This window comes from Corella eumyota, chromosome 2, assembly GCF_963082875.1.
Source record: "Corella eumyota chromosome 2, kaCorEumy4.1, whole genome shotgun sequence".
NCBI lineage: Eukaryota > Metazoa > Chordata > Ascidiacea > Phlebobranchia > Corellidae > Corella > Corella eumyota.
The window spans coordinates 6,875,931-6,890,278 of NC_137491.1; the positions used below are offsets into that span (position 1 = coordinate 6,875,931).

The 14,348-nt window shown below is 30.9% G+C and overlaps 6 protein-coding genes across 7 annotated transcripts; 3 read left to right on the forward strand and 3 right to left on the reverse strand.

The window, feature by feature from the left end:
• Window positions 1-3,421, forward strand: LOC145743568 (aquaporin-3-like). 2 transcript variants are annotated; one of them, XM_082561564.1, is made up of 8 exons: window positions 1-114; window positions 229-350; window positions 482-608; window positions 874-1,011; window positions 1,157-1,275; window positions 1,367-1,481; window positions 1,560-1,662; window positions 1,729-3,421. In XM_082561564.1, the coding sequence occupies exons 1-8, from the start codon at window positions 96-98 to the stop codon at window positions 1,940-1,942; spliced, it is 957 nt and encodes a 318-aa protein (XP_082417690.1). In that variant the 5' UTR covers window positions 1-95; the 3' UTR covers window positions 1,943-3,421. The 2 variants fall into 2 exon arrangements, with proteins under 2 accessions (XP_082417690.1, XP_082417691.1); XM_082561565.1 differs by having other exon boundaries at window positions 32-114; window positions 218-350.
• Window positions 3,329-9,967, reverse strand: LOC145743566 (beta,beta-carotene 15,15'-dioxygenase-like). Its single transcript, XM_082561562.1, has 10 exons — window positions 9,473-9,967; window positions 9,294-9,405; window positions 8,993-9,133; window positions 8,672-8,813; window positions 8,439-8,586; window positions 8,104-8,321; window positions 7,665-7,934; window positions 7,312-7,512; window positions 7,100-7,214; window positions 3,329-3,602 (listed from the first exon to the last, which is right to left on the reverse strand). Exons 1-10 carry the CDS (start codon window positions 9,564-9,566, stop codon window positions 3,457-3,459), a joined length of 1,587 nt encoding a protein of 528 aa, XP_082417688.1. The 5' UTR covers window positions 9,567-9,967; the 3' UTR covers window positions 3,329-3,456.
• On the forward strand, window positions 3,794-5,026 carry LOC145743981 (uncharacterized). The gene is made up of 4 exons (XM_082562066.1): window positions 3,794-4,205; window positions 4,282-4,378; window positions 4,486-4,660; window positions 4,760-5,026. The coding sequence occupies exons 1-4, from the start codon at window positions 3,794-3,796 to the stop codon at window positions 5,024-5,026; spliced, it is 951 nt and encodes a 316-aa protein (XP_082418192.1).
• On the forward strand, window positions 5,941-6,998 carry LOC145743569 (costars family protein ABRACL-like). The gene is made up of 2 exons (XM_082561566.1): window positions 5,941-6,330; window positions 6,428-6,998. The coding sequence occupies exons 1-2, from the start codon at window positions 6,270-6,272 to the stop codon at window positions 6,610-6,612; spliced, it is 246 nt and encodes an 81-aa protein (XP_082417692.1). The 5' UTR covers window positions 5,941-6,269; the 3' UTR covers window positions 6,613-6,998.
• A 71-nt stretch (window positions 9,968-10,038) lies between the features above and the next one.
• On the reverse strand, window positions 10,039-10,899 carry LOC145742276 (sulfotransferase 1C2-like). The gene is made up of 2 exons (XM_082560059.1): window positions 10,258-10,899; window positions 10,039-10,164 (listed from the first exon to the last, which is right to left on the reverse strand). The coding sequence occupies exons 1-2, from the start codon at window positions 10,897-10,899 to the stop codon at window positions 10,039-10,041; spliced, it is 768 nt and encodes a 255-aa protein (XP_082416185.1).
• A 61-nt stretch (window positions 10,900-10,960) lies between these two features.
• LOC145743567 (transmembrane protein 143-like) lies at window positions 10,961-14,348 on the reverse strand. The gene is made up of 8 exons (XM_082561563.1): window positions 14,210-14,348; window positions 13,959-14,139; window positions 13,469-13,815; window positions 13,239-13,369; window positions 12,971-13,087; window positions 12,661-12,816; window positions 12,263-12,444; window positions 10,961-11,799 (listed from the first exon to the last, which is right to left on the reverse strand). The coding sequence occupies exons 1-8, from the start codon at window positions 14,273-14,275 to the stop codon at window positions 11,558-11,560; spliced, it is 1,422 nt and encodes a 473-aa protein (XP_082417689.1). The 5' UTR covers window positions 14,276-14,348; the 3' UTR covers window positions 10,961-11,557.

Consider the following 14,348-nt stretch of genomic DNA (forward strand, 5'->3'; position numbering starts at 1 on the left):
TTAATGTTTGTTTTACTAGTGCAAGCGTTTTACTAAAAGTACGGTAAGTTTAAAGTTAAATTGTGTTTTATTTAGTCCATCAGGAATTGTAAATCATGGGAAAAGGGAAAAAAGGTAATTTTTGAAAACTTGTATACTCAATTCATTAAATAATAACAAAGTAAGCTTAAGTATTTTATCCGTTTTTTGTTTTATTCTAAAATATAATTTATTTTAGTATTTTGATAGATTCCCCTCTTTTGGAAACAAAAATTAAATCATGGCGAAAAAAGATGGGAAGAATGGTTAGAATTGAAAATCAATTGGTTCGAGAAATGTTTGCAGAATTTCTCGGTACGTTTATTTTGATGGTAAGTCGGTTGTCTTTTTTTTTTCTTTTTCTATTTTTTCCTTTAAATATGTTTGCACAAAAGTGGTTAACATAACAATGTTTGTTTTTGATAAGTAGATAATATAACACTTAAAAAATATCTTTAATAAGGTTTTTGGTAATGGATCAGTGGCACAAAGTGTTCTAAGCAAAGGAGCATACGGTGGCCAAATATCAATTAACTGGGCCTTTGGCTTGGGTGTAACTTTTGCAATTCTAGTAACTGGTTCTATATCAGGTAAATTAACAGACTTGTATATAGCCTTGGTAACGCTTAAAAATAAAGGCAACTCGTTAACATAATATCATAAATTTTCATTAGTATTTTATGATATAGCATCTGGGTACTACATATATAACGATATCAAAAATCGTAAATCAAAACTCAAAGCAGTGACGTTTTTTATTACTTAAATGTTTTAAGTTTATGGCATATTTTTATACATATATGTATTAAAATATGTTATCAAATCAAATAACAATTTAGCATTTCCCAATTTTAGGAGCTCATATCAATCCAGCAGTAACCATTGCGTTTACAACGTTTGGTAAATTTCCACTCTACAAACTTCCATTCTACGTCATATCACAAGTTGCTGGCGGTTTTGTGTCGGGTGCTGCTGTCTACTCAGTATATTACGGTAAATGAGAGGCCTTGTAAAACTAGTACTTCTTTTCGTGCTAAATTAAAATATTTATCACAATATACCTATTTCACTCTAAAGCTTTTACCTAACTTAAAATCGAAATATAAAAATATTTATCTGAAACGCAAAATATTTAAAGAGGCCATCAATTCATATGATGGAGGAGTTAGACAAGTTCTAGGCCCAAACGGAACTGCAGGTATATTTGCAACCTACCCAGCGCCTTATCTTACCATAACGAGTGGATTTTGGGATCAGGTATAAAATTTTACTCAGATTATTTAACATTTACTGCATGATTGTTTTGTTTTCGTTATTTGAACCTAGTTAAAACCTGTTCATGTTTCAGGTATTTGGAACAGCGTTGCTTATTGGAATATTGTTTGCTATAACGGACAAGCGTAATAACGCAATAATAGGTGGATTGGACGCATTTATTATTGGTCTTCTTGTATTTGTTATAGGTAAAAAGCTTTTTGTTTTACTAAAATATTTAATATAAAGAATACTTAGAATATAAAAAAATATAAACATGTCTATAGGGCTTTCGTACAACCTTAATTGTGGATACGCAATTAACCCTGCCCGTGATTTTGGGCCAAGATTGTTTACCTACGCCGCTGGGTGGGGCAGCGGAGTATTCAGGTAAATCTCCGTTTAAGCTGTTTAATATTGTCTCCACTTACATACTAACTAAGCTTTTACTTTAAGTGAACCAAATGGTATGTATTGGTGGTGGGTGCCCATAGTGGGACCTATTACAGGCGGTATATTAGGTGCATTAATATACACAATAATGGTTGGTGTTCACATACCTAAATCAAATTCTTCTGATGAAAACGAATACAGAGATGAGACTGACTGTTTTGTTACTGAAGATTATGCTGAGAAAAACAGTAACAAGGCAAGTTTAACAAAGTTATAACCCACATAACAATTTTAAAGGCACTTCGTTCGGTATTTAGTAGCTATAGTTGTAAGGATATAACTCCCTATCTTAAATCCACAACCGTTGTATTTAATATTTTGGAAAGATAAAAAAGATTTGTGCTGCCGAAGAATTTTTTTATTTACTGATAAAATTTTTAGTTTTTTTTAACCTCACCTTTATTCTAACCTTTTTATTTATTAATAAATAAACTTCATTTAAAATACAAAATTTATTAAACGTGTTACTAAAAGACCTAACGCTACTTTACCAAATAGAACAAAAAAAAACTAAAAACAAACTAGTAATACATAGTAAAAACCTATTAATAAGTTGCAAATGAACACTAATGTGTTAAACTAGTGGTATAGGACTGAATACACATTAAAGGCTGGCCTTGCTTGTTGACGTAGATATGCTTTTGAAATACGTAACTTTTTTCCTCTGATGTAAAAGCTTGACTAAAATCGTTAAAAATCAATGTAATAAGTATTAGCTAAACTTACACTAACTATTAATTTAAAAAAAAATATTGTTTCAACTTGTATATCACCTTATATTGCTGTCACTAAATACTTCAATTTACGGAAAAAATGTGAAATTATTATCTTACGGTATTTGAGAGTATAAGACTCGCGGCAGCCGGTTCTTTAAAAGTAACAAACCCATAATTTCCAGAGATTGGTTTGTTGCGAATTATGTTGACAGATAAAATAGTTCCCATACCCTTTAAATAGTAATGTAATGTTTTCATAATTTTTAATACCCATTAGTTTTCAATGCAGCATTGGTGATGCATGTAAATTATACTTTAGGCGAAAAAAAGACAGTAACACAAAGAGCATTTTTATGTACATTTGTCGAAGTTATAAAAAGTTAAGGTCTAACCTTGAAAACCCTGCATAATTCTTCCTCTGTAATAAACATGTCTAATCCTCCAACAAAAATTCGTTGTGGAATAGCCTCATCGACATCGCAAATTTGCTGCTGATTCATTTTTAATTATTTGTGCCTTAATATGAAACTTTACACTGGTCTAATTGCAAAAAAATTCTACTCAACGTCTATAAACAAATAGTTTTACTATCATTTTATTTGCCACTTTTTAAAAACAAGCTTAAAACAATTGCCTTGCCAATAATTCTGCAAAACTTTAATAGAGCCATTGTCTATTTTAAACGCTGTCCTTTTGAACCCGTTATTTTCACTTCTATACATGTAACGAAATATTTGTTTTTTACCCTTTAATCAAAACAGTATTAAACTGATTATAAATACCAAATAAATAATATAAACCTTTAAAGTTTTTTTGTTATTTTACTGTACAATATTTTACCAAACAATACCACATCATATTAACATATTACGTCTTTATAACAAATGTCTTCTAATTTAGCCATACTTAAAAAAAAGAAAATAAATACTTATTTTTATGTATAAATATACCGATTACAATAAATAAATACATCACAACATAATAAACAATTGTGCTTCCAATATGCTAGCTGAGTTTATTCGTGAGGTACAAAAAGTCCATGTACATCTGGAGGTATATTTGCATCAAAATGAACACGTGCCAATTCTTTAAAATTTTTAGCATCCAGGATCAAAAGAAATGGTTTTGAATTTTCGCTTGTAACAGATGACAATAAAACACCTGGAAAACAAACATAAAGAATTAGCTAAATTGCTTGGTTGTATAATACTTACATTATAAAACTTATATTTGGCATTAAGACGTCATAAATAGGATTGTGTAAAGCAAAATAAGAAATAAACATTAAAAAATTTAAATTTTGAGGGTCTTTTTTGAAATTTTATGGTTTTAAAAAAAAATATTTGGGCGTAATGGATTCACGATTAAATAACAACGAACCAAAAAGGATCAAACATCCAAGACATTTGGAACCTATTGAACCCAACCTAACTAGTTTTCACCGAAAAGATAAAACTTCACATAAGACAAAAGAAGATGCAAAAAAATCAAAACGGCACAGCGATGGCAAAGGATCCCATCAAAAACCTAATGATAACTTAAATAGGAACTGTTGTGCTAAGCTAGTATGCAATTGTGAACCCGGTGAACTCGATGACTGGTTAAACGAGACAGAAAAGCGCCACGAAAACGTTTCCAAGTATGTAGATCCATACCAATGGACAGAAATTAAGGAGTTACCTGACATAGCAGGAATAAAAGAAGAAACAAGAGATTTAAATGATGGTGTAAATGGAGAAGAAGATAATGGGAAAATATCAAAAGGTAAAAACTGTTTTTTAAGCGTTATTTAAATAAAAATATAAGTGGATTCAATAGCAAATTTGTTGTAAAACTTTAGGAGTGGATTTGATGGTCATCGGAGTTCAGGTTAAGGCCAAAGAAAATTTAGACGACCTACATGAATTGCGAATGAACGGCTGTATTGCTAATTTAAGGTATGATTATGCGTCTGAATTGTTTTTCAGATAGAATATGTGCCTTTATGCGTTACACAAAATTGTTAACACTTAAAACAAAAACGCAAATATTGTTTTATTTTTAGAGTCACTCGAACAGGGTTAGCATTTGAGGTGTTTAACGACAGCGTACATTCACAATATTTAGAACCATCAAGAAGGTTATCACCGCTTTCTCCAGTTAAAAAGCAAAAATCCAAGAAATATGTGACTGCGGAGCAATTAAATAACAAACTGAGAAAGGCTGAGCAGAGAAGAAAGGTAAAATATGTTTAAACACATCTAATGTATAAGTCAAAGTTGAACAAGCCAAAGTTAAATAAATTTAGTGCTTAACTATAATTGTGCATTCTCTTCTAGGCATGCCTAGCTGAAAGGGTATCTCACTACAAAGCAATGTTAGGAAAATATAAAGAACGAGCAAAACAGATGGAAAAATTAGATCAGGAAAGGCACCAAAGTAAGATGAAGGCAATTGAAAACAGACTCACTCTTGCCAACGACCGAAGAGAAAGTTTTAATTCAAGAAATTACGAGAGATGTAGAACTAAAAACTCTCGAATTGCTGAATTGTTGGTAAGACAAAAAATAAAAGATAGACCTCCTACTTTATTGAAATTGATTTGATTCTCGTAAAGGAAAAACGTAGGAGTGCGATCGATATATTGCAATCAACAGAAGCCCAACTTCACAATTTGGCAAAGCGACAAGACTTTAATAGTAGGGGTGAATCAGGGTAAGTAAAAGGCCTTTGAAATCAATTAAATATTTAAATTATTTTTTTAAGTTTAACTGAAGTTAATAAATAGTTAGAAGTAGCCATGCAACATATTAGGTTTAAACAACAATCTACATTTTTAGTTACCATAGTAACATGAAGTCCACGTCATACAACAATTTAAACCCCAAAACCAGACATAATCAAAAGCCTCGATACTACTTATCAAGTCCGAAACGTAAGGCTGATGACGATTTTGGACTCAACTTTGTTACGGCCCCGTCGCCTTCTCTTTCTATAGTGTCAGCCGCTGGAGACGCCAGCGAGTCTAGTTGACTTAGCGCCACTTTAATCAAACGTTTATTTTTTTGTATTTTACTTATAGCTTGTCTGTTTTTTAAATGACAGTAAAACGCAAATCGCATATTTATGTTATGTTATTCAACATACTCATTTAGTTATTTTAATTTTGTACGTAGTTACTTTTTTGTATTAGCGAAACATGGGCTCAAAACCGAAATCTGGTAAAATTCATTATTCGGCAAATAGTCAGCGATTTATTGTGAAACATTAATTTCTAAAATCAATAATTTGTACTGAATATTAAAACCTAAACATTAAAAACCAGGTTGTTTATTTAATTGACCTTATTTGGCAAATTTGTCATAGCTTCGGGCGGAAGCCAGCCTGTAGCGAGGCGTGACGTGACGTCAGAGGCCGGCGAGACGTGTCAACAATGGGCGTTAAGAGATGCCAGTTCAGTTTTTAAAGTAAATGGTGGTGTAGTTATCGATTATAAAACTTTGTTTGTAATATTATAGCAGCTAAAACTCGTAAATACCAACTTTTAAAAAAAGTTCTGCTTTTTTGACTTAAAGCCTCGGTAAGTCTAAAAGAAGTGGGGCGAAAAAGTCGCAACTGATAGAAAGGGTTATGTCAGGTGTTAACCACAAAAGGGTTAGTGTGTGAATTAAAAATTAAGCATTAACAAAAACCAACTTAAACCAAACAATCTAAATGTCGTATAACAGAAGCATCGTCACCAAAACGTGATACATTTCATAATATAACCACCTTAAGTCGTCCAATCGCTTATTATTGACGTGTATTTTAGCACTCTGTTGTTAAATAAGTGAATAAATATTTGTTAAAATGAATGTTGAACACGAAGTTAAACTTTTGGTCGATGAAATGAAGAGACTGGGCACACCAAGTAAGTACAAAATTGATAAACGTATAGCCTAGCTTTAATACTTGTATAGCCAACTAGTTTTGTTCCATAAACGTCAAAAAACGTATTGTCTTTTTAGATGAGGAAGGCCATTACGTCACGACTTTTGGAGTATTATTTTCTGACGACAGATGTGCTAACATATTTGAGGCATTAGTCGGTACGTTAAGAGCAGCGAAACGAAAGAAAATTGTCAGTTATGAAGGTCAACTTTTACTACAAGGCGTACATGATAATGTTAAAATTACATTGCTTACCACCTAGTATCTAGCCAAGACAAATTTTTAATCAACTTTTTAATTAAGCGAGTTTGTCTGGCGATTTAAATCGCTGCAACGTTTAATTTATATGTAACACGACTTTTGCGGCTATTAATCGCATTTTTTATAATTGAATCACATATAACAGTTGACCTGTTGTATTATTTTAATCGCATTATAGCATTTCCACAGCGCTTGAACTTTTAATAAAGCCGCTGTTCAAAATTTAATACATCCCTGTAACCATTTTTGTGCCTCCTATATGCAGTATTTATATGATTATTCGACTTTTATTCAATTTCTGCGTTAATAAACAAATTTTATAGTGTTTTTATTAAAAAAAACATTGTCTTAAGATTTGTTCGTATCGTGACTTAGTAAACAACGCCTATTTGCTTTACCAAGCAAATTTTGAATCATCATATAATTATTTTTAAATATACGCTCAATCCAAAAAAAGATTATTTTTTAAAATTAATAACGTGACTTACCATCGTCCTCTCCAACAGCTGATGGACTTGGTACAAAAACTGGTTGAGATGCCCAACATCCTTGTTCAGCCCAGCACAAAACTTGTAATTTTGATTCTGTGTCAACTTTGATTAACTATAATAAAAAGTAAAATATTAATATTCAAAAAATATCCCACCCAGGCTAGGTTTTCCACAACATTCTAAATATTGTGAAGTTATATTTAAATTACCTTTTCGCCGGGTGGAAGGGTGTGACCGCCTGGACTGTAAAAATACCGATATTTTTGACCCAAGTGCTTTTTGTTGATCACAGCGCATTCAGTTCCAACCGATAAAATTTCAGGTTGGCACATTATAGTTTCATCTTTGTCGACCTCTGCCGTGCAAGTGGTTCCGGAAATCGTAACAAGATTACCATTTCCACAAGAATTCTGTTAGTGAAAACAAAAGTTAAAACTCTTTATTTTGAAACACTATATAGCTGTACAACTGCAAATTTGCCAAACCCATTAAGTCAATATTATGGTAATAATCGTAGGCTTTTAGACAGCGGAATTTAAATAAAATGCTACAATATACTTACAACATCTTTGACCAACGGCATGACAATTCTTGTCGCCTTAACAGCAATATCATCCGAGCCAAATTTCTTCATAAAGTCAGCAGGTGACAGCTCCAAGTTTTCCATTTTAAATTTATCGTAAAAACCGTTCTTTTCATAACAGCACAAATCGAGAACAACGTTGTTTCCGTCTTCATATGCGTTTATGTGGTGGTAAACTATAAGAGGATTGGTCTTAAACGTGGTAGGGTACTGCTTTCCAGTTTTCTTGTTCACAAGGTAAATTCGAGTCTATGAAGAATAAAATAGATTAATTTAAATTTTTTGTGTGTTGCGTTCAAATCCTTTAAATCAGAAAAAAAGGGGGTAGGGGGTTATATATAAAAAAGAGGGGGGTTTTGGTTGGCAAAAATATATTAATTTTGCAACATATTCTTATATTTTTTTCACGAAAACATACTTGAGTATCTGGCAGAGTTTCAATGCAGTCACTGTAACACATGTGTCGAACATGAGCCACTGCCATTTTTGGAATGTCAATTTTGAGTGGCATTTCGACAAAAATGGCGTAATTTTCCGACATCGCAAAACTATGGTGGTAAGATGGACTGACTCGCCAGCTAGAATCCAGGCTGCAAACTGCTTCCGAGTTGGAAAGTATTTCGTCCAAAGGGGTTCCTAAAAGGTTTCATATACTTTCAGAGCCATGATTTAAAACTTTGAAGTAGCAATACGGACACGCTTATGAAATAATTACACGTAAATTAACATATATACATTAATTTGGAAGTTTACCTGGAGCAGCTTTGGGAAATTTAAGAAGATTGTATTTGGTTCTTCCCTTGTTAAAGATAGAACTACTAAACGTATAAACTGATCCATCAGCATCTACAAGCGGATGAGATGACATAATGTTAATTGGAAGATATTTCGATAAATCAACCTAATAAAAAAAAAACAAAGTGGTAAATGTTTTTTATAAAACAAAATATATAAACAATTTAATAGTTTTAGCATAATTAACAAACCTTGTCTTTGGTATCTAATGTTTTGGGATCCATTTCTCGGATAAAATTACTTTCAGTGATAGCAAATAAATGGTCACCCAATTGCATCATATTAATTAAACAATTGTCAGTAAACTCCGGCATGGTAACCAAAGATTTTACTCTAAAAACAAAAAATAATATAGATTTATTGCTAAATAGGTAATACTAATAAGAGAAATGCAATTAAAAACAAAAGTTTCTAGAACTAAAAAAAACACTATATTTTATTGTATAAGCTGTATAGCGTACAAGTTAAAATACAGAAAACTTCGTATATTTTAAATAAAATTTATTACATACTTGCTTAGAAATCCACCCCCTGAGTTGGTGGTCGATCCAAACTCTGCAACAACCAATCTACCAGCTGCTGTGTTCTTTTGTAAACTTTCACCTTCTACCAAGCGACTTATATAAGTTGCATTTCCATCCTTGATTGCAAACCTGGTATAATATATTTGTTACAGCATATAAAAGATATATTACGATATAATTAAATTAAAAAATATACAGCTTAAAATTGTAACCAAAGCAGTTTAAATAAGATTTAACAAAAACAATGTGCTTGGCAGAATTATTTAAAACAAAAAAAATTTTAACTTACTTTCTTGTCAAAGCCATTCCATCGAACCAATGCTTAACACTTTCTTCTCGAAAGTGCACAACGCCAGGACCATTTCTGTACCAGTCACCACTTAGCCACGATGGAATGCTTCCTAAAATTAAAACATTTTTAGACTACGATTTTTGGTTAAAAACTCTTGCCCAGATGTTGATAATTACCTGTAACGCTGCCTTGTACGGTATCAGGAAAATGAATGGTTTGCGATGAATCCAAGTTAGTTACATGAGGAAAAGAACTTACTGGACAATCCATATTAACGTTTTTTTTATTTGAATTTCTAAAATACTAAATTAACGCTATAGTAAACTGGTTAAACTACAACTAACAATTTATTTGTGTTGGTTAGCTTATATATAAAGTCTCGATAAGAAAAAATGAATTTTAATCTTCTTATGTCATATTTTAATCTATATCGCTGATTTTTTCTGCTCTGTTTAATTTATAAAATATTTTTAATCCAGTAGATTACAAATGGAAATCAATAGTTAATTTATCACCCGTGAAGATATTCAATGAACGCATCTGTGTAATTTTCTTATAAGCTTTTTAAACCCAGATTACAAAACATAAATACAATTTAATAAAAATGATTTTTAGAAAACATGTGAATCTTTTTTTTTTAATTTTTTAATTTTTTTAAATCTTTTTTTTCTAAATTTAGTTAAGCTGAGAATTTAAAAACTTTTATTAGTTAAAATTTGTTATTATTAATATATTGTGATAGTTAAGGGGTAGTTTCTTGTATTCTGGTACAGATTTGGGTGACTTGAAGTTTTGTTAAGTGAATTTTCCAGTCTCCAGTTTCTCCTTTTCTAATAAATGGCCAACCTGGTAATCTGGGACTTGGGCTCTGTATTAAAAACAAGTAAATTGAAACGATAAAAATTATTTATGAATAAAGATGTATTAAAATATGCTAAGTATGTACTTTTAATACACTTACCCAAAATTTATCCTGTTGCTTCATTCTCATTATACTACTTTTTTGGGCTACAGTTTTTAAAAGAATAGTGTTGTTTTTAGTTAATTTTTCTTTAGCCGAAGTACTTAAGAATTTTCCAATTTTTAATATTTCTTTCTCTGGATTTAACTTTAAGTTTTCGTAATGTAATATCAATGTATTTGAAGATTGTATTGACAAAACTGATTGTAGGTAATAAAAGAAGTCACCATATACAGTTTTTCCTTTCATGAACAGGTTGAAAACTTCGGTTAATGTCATTTTGACTGGCCGCTGATTTCTTGAAAACCCGCAAATATGATAATACAAAGACACAACAACGTCTTTGGGGTCCCTCAAAATAAATAAATATTTTGCATCATCACTCCAAGGAATCATCTTAACTGGAAAATGCGTCTTCAGTATTCTTGAAACATCTTTATCGTTTATTTTACCAACTCCTTCAGCATCTTGAAATTCCAGTATAGGTAATTTCCCCAGAACATGTAGATTTTCGTTAATCGAATTACCATCATGTAAAATTAACCAAATAATGTTCTGAAGCCAAGTTGAGCCGCATATGGGAAAGGAACAAATAAAAATGTCACTTTTCTCTGGTTTGTATAAGAGGGTCGAATTAAACATTTTTCTACAGTTCAATAATTACAAGCAACGCTGTTTAGGTATCTTCAGGCACTCATCCGACCTATTTTTACCCAATTACTTCGAAATTTGCTAAAATAACTAGAATTGACAATTTGTCGAAAACATGTTTTTAATTTGCTTTATAGTGTGTCTAACGTTGTCTTTCGCATAAGATTCTATTGAGTATACCTAACCTAACTGAAATTTTGCTCCAAAATCAAATTTAATTGTTGCATATATATTTATAATGTAATCAAATGTATCAATTGTTACTGATGTACAGTACTCATTTGTATATTTAAAACTGCATAAAATAACGGGCAGTGGCGTTAAACAGTGTTGCGTTTAAATAACAAGCACAGATAAAAATGTTATCAATATTTTGTTTTTACGTGATATAAACTCACTTGTAATAAAATGGAACACCTATTTCTATTTATGTTTATCGAATGAAGATATTAAAAACAACGCATAAGGGTTGAAGAAAAAGGAATATAAATAAAAATTTATCTTAAAAATTAAAAATAAGAACAAGCGTTTAAAAATATATATTGCTACATTAAAATGAAAAATAAATAACATGTACTTTAAGTGAAAGTTTTGTAATTAAATGCTGTGTATCATAAACACCTTGTTTATACCTAAACTATAACGATTTTTATGCGGCCAAATTTTTCACCTTGTGTAACAAAAGCTCGGACGCGTCCAGCGGAGGGCGCACTACAAATTGTGACGTCATATTATCGTCGTCGTCGTTCGACGCGCGCAAAAGTAAACCGTTGTTCTGCAAAAGTCCAAACGAAGCACTAAGATCGAGAGGGCCTAATTCTGATTGGTCAAGAACTGAGCTAAGCCACGTGATCGCCTCTGACGTCACCTCCTCTTCGGTAACGGTTTCGTCTGCGAGGTTAAAGTTAACAAAAAGGTAAAGAAAGAAAAATGGTAAAAAATAATAATAAGAGCAATAAAATAATAACGAAAGAATTGAAAAAATTAAAATGGGAAAACGATTTTTTTTAAGATCTTAGGAAGGAACGAATTAATAAACTAAAAATAAATCGACTTTTTTAAGCATTATTTTATCAATGTCAAGCTAACACACAAACACCCTTATTTATATCTAATCCAGAGAAACTATTTATAACTAACGTGCTTAAAAAGATTAACAACTTACGAAAAAATAATAATCTGAAATTGCTAACCTATTTGCGAACCTTAAGCTGAGTATTAAAGCAATTTTAAACGTTTTGCATACTGTCGTAAATATTTTGTTAACTGTCCTTTATTATTCATATAAAAGCAATAAGAATTTTAACAGACTTTTAAAAACTTTTTAAAGGTAAATCAAACATTTTCTACTTACTGTTTTGTGTAAGTCTTAAAGCAGTTCCATACACCAGTAAAGCTTCCTTAACTGATCTTTCATGTGCTCGGTTGATTGTTTCTAACACCAACCCAGCATTGTTTGAGGTACTTTTATAATACAACATCTTTTTCCAGGCTAACATGTATTTGTCGTGTTGGATTTTGTAAATTCGAAAAGTCCTAAAAATCAAGCAAAACTTTTTTGGCAGTGTTAAAACGTTACAAATTATGCATACTGAAAGTTATTTTAACTATTTTAAAACATAATAAAGGGTCACTTAGAACAAGGTAACAAGAAAATAGATATTACCCTTTAATTTAAAGAAAGTTCACTCTAAATCTTTGTGACAAGAAAAATTTACTACCATTGGCAAAATTAAATAAAAATTTACTTACCTATAAGAAAAAAGACCACTCAAAAACACCAGTATCCAGGTTAAATCCATCTTAAGATCAGTCAACAAAGTCATTCCAATATTAACAAAGGCAACAGTTCCAGTTATTGCAAGTGAAGTGTTTAAAAACCATCTTCTACCTCTCGGAATTCTTATTCTAAAACCAGACTCTTGTTAAATATAATATATAATAATATCACAGTTTAATTTTTAATTGCAGTTAAATATAAGTGAAAACTTAAATTAGTTAACTATATATATTCAAATCAAGTAGACAAAGAAAAAAAAACACTGGTAACAACAAAACTTACTTTGCTTCGGGGAGAAGTGTCTCATAATGATCAACTGGTACATCCTTAAAAGCTTTTAAGATCATGTTGTTGGATTTTTTACCTCGTGCTGCTACTATAACTCGCTCATGCAAATGTCTGAGTAATATTGAAACACAAAATTTCATAAAAATATATATAGCCTTTATAAATATATAGCCTATGTAAAATCAAATCTATAGGCCTCAAAAATTAGCAAAAATTTTACAAATTCAATTTAAACATTGTCAAATTAACTTTTTGAATTTACATTTGAGCAATTTCATCTTCACTTCCCCTTAGTGATTTCCAATAAGACTTAAATGTTTGGGTGGCATCCTCCTTTTTACTCCCATAAACCCAGAACCTCACAAACAAATAATTCTGAAATTTCACATCAAGCTGCAATAAACAAACATTTTAATATTAATTAAAATTTTACTTAATTAAATAGTTTAAAGTGGACTACTAAACATGGTTATAGATTAACATTATACTTGCCTCAATTTTTCCATATTTGTGATGATCTTTCAAGCATTGTTTAACCACATCTTGTGGAATTTCATGATACCCAGCTTTTTTTAAAACATAAGCAAACTGGGTCATAAACACTAACTCTTCCATGCAATTTTCGGTATATACAACCTTTTCTACATCATCTTCTTCTTCTTTATTTTCATCAACATCTTTGCAGATGGAAACTTCTGTATCAATGTTACGATCCGGATCAATTGGTTTGAACTTATGCATTAGATTTTTGGCTCCTTGGTGGTTGTGCAAGAGCATGCAGCTTTCAAGTGCATGAGCCGCGCGTATAAAAGTGCTTGACCAGGAATGCATACTGCTACCTGATTTTAAAATTCAAAAATTTTAACTACAATAAATACTACATAGCAATTTAGTACACAAAGAAAATTTAAATACCCAAAATAAATCATTTCATTAAATTTTAGTTTTAAAGGTAAACACAGAACTCATAATATTAATTTACCAAATTTGCTATCAATAGCACATAAATTAGTTTGTTGACTTTTACATATTTCCTGAATTAGTTCAGATCGGCCTAAAGCCAGTGGGTCAGATTGTGATTTACACAGCGATTGGTTTTGTGAAGCAAGGAAGTAATTTCTAGATAAAATTCCAATATCATTTTGATGACGGTTTAGTTTAACCTGAAAATCAAAATACAAAGTGAGTTAATAAAAAAACACACTTTTTTTGTAACTATATTTTTGTTAGTACCTTTAATTTTGAAGATTTTCGATTCAATTTTTTTGAATGCCGCAAAATTGCAGTGGCTGAAATCATTGTTTGGGTAACAAACACTTATGCTTAATAATTTAGTAGTTTTTGTTAATTTTAATATAAATTGTTTATTTTT

Coding starts and splice junctions, on each gene's coding strand:
- LOC145743568 (XM_082561564.1), top strand. Junction 1,012..1,156: donor TGTCTACTCAGTATATTACG/GTAAATGAGAGG, acceptor AAATATTTAAAG/AGGCCATCAATTCATATGAT. Junction 1,482..1,559: donor TCTTCTTGTATTTGTTATAG/GTAAAAAGCTTT, acceptor ACATGTCTATAG/GGCTTTCGTACAACCTTAAT.
- LOC145743981 (XM_082562066.1), top strand. CDS start 3,794: ATGGATTCACGATTAAATAACAACGAACCAAAAAGGATCAAACATCCA. Junction 4,206..4,281: donor TAATGGGAAAATATCAAAAG/GTAAAAACTGTT, acceptor GTAAAACTTTAG/GAGTGGATTTGATGGTCATC. Junction 4,379..4,485: donor GGCTGTATTGCTAATTTAAG/GTATGATTATGC, acceptor TTTTATTTTTAG/AGTCACTCGAACAGGGTTAG.
- LOC145743569 (XM_082561566.1), top strand. CDS start 6,270: ATGAATGTTGAACACGAAGTTAAACTTTTGGTCGATGAAATGAAGAGA. Junction 6,331..6,427: donor GAAGAGACTGGGCACACCAA/GTAAGTACAAAA, acceptor TTGTCTTTTTAG/ATGAGGAAGGCCATTACGTC.
- LOC145743566 (XM_082561562.1), bottom strand. CDS start 9,566: ATGGATTGTCCAGTAAGTTCTTTTCCTCATGTAACTAACTTGGATTCA. Junction 9,134..9,293: donor GGAATGGCTTTGACAAGAAA/GTAAGTTAAAAT, acceptor ATATTATACCAG/GTTTGCAATCAAGGATGGAA. Junction 7,215..7,311: donor CCCTTCCACCCGGCGAAAAG/GTAATTTAAATA, acceptor TTTTTATTATAG/TTAATCAAAGTTGACACAGA.
- LOC145742276 (XM_082560059.1), bottom strand. CDS start 10,899: ATGTTTAATTCGACCCTCTTATACAAACCAGAGAAAAGTGACATTTTT. Junction 10,165..10,257: donor AGCAACAGGATAAATTTTGG/GTAAGTGTATTA, acceptor TTTTTAATACAG/AGCCCAAGTCCCAGATTACC.
- LOC145743567 (XM_082561563.1), bottom strand. CDS start 14,275: ATGATTTCAGCCACTGCAATTTTGCGGCATTCAAAAAAATTGAATCGA. Junction 13,088..13,238: donor GAAGATGAAATTGCTCAAAT/GTAAATTCAAAA, acceptor AATATTACTCAG/ACATTTGCATGAGCGAGTTA. Junction 12,445..12,660: donor AGTGGTCTTTTTTCTTATAG/GTAAGTAAATTT, acceptor CTTGATTTTTAG/GACTTTTCGAATTTACAAAA.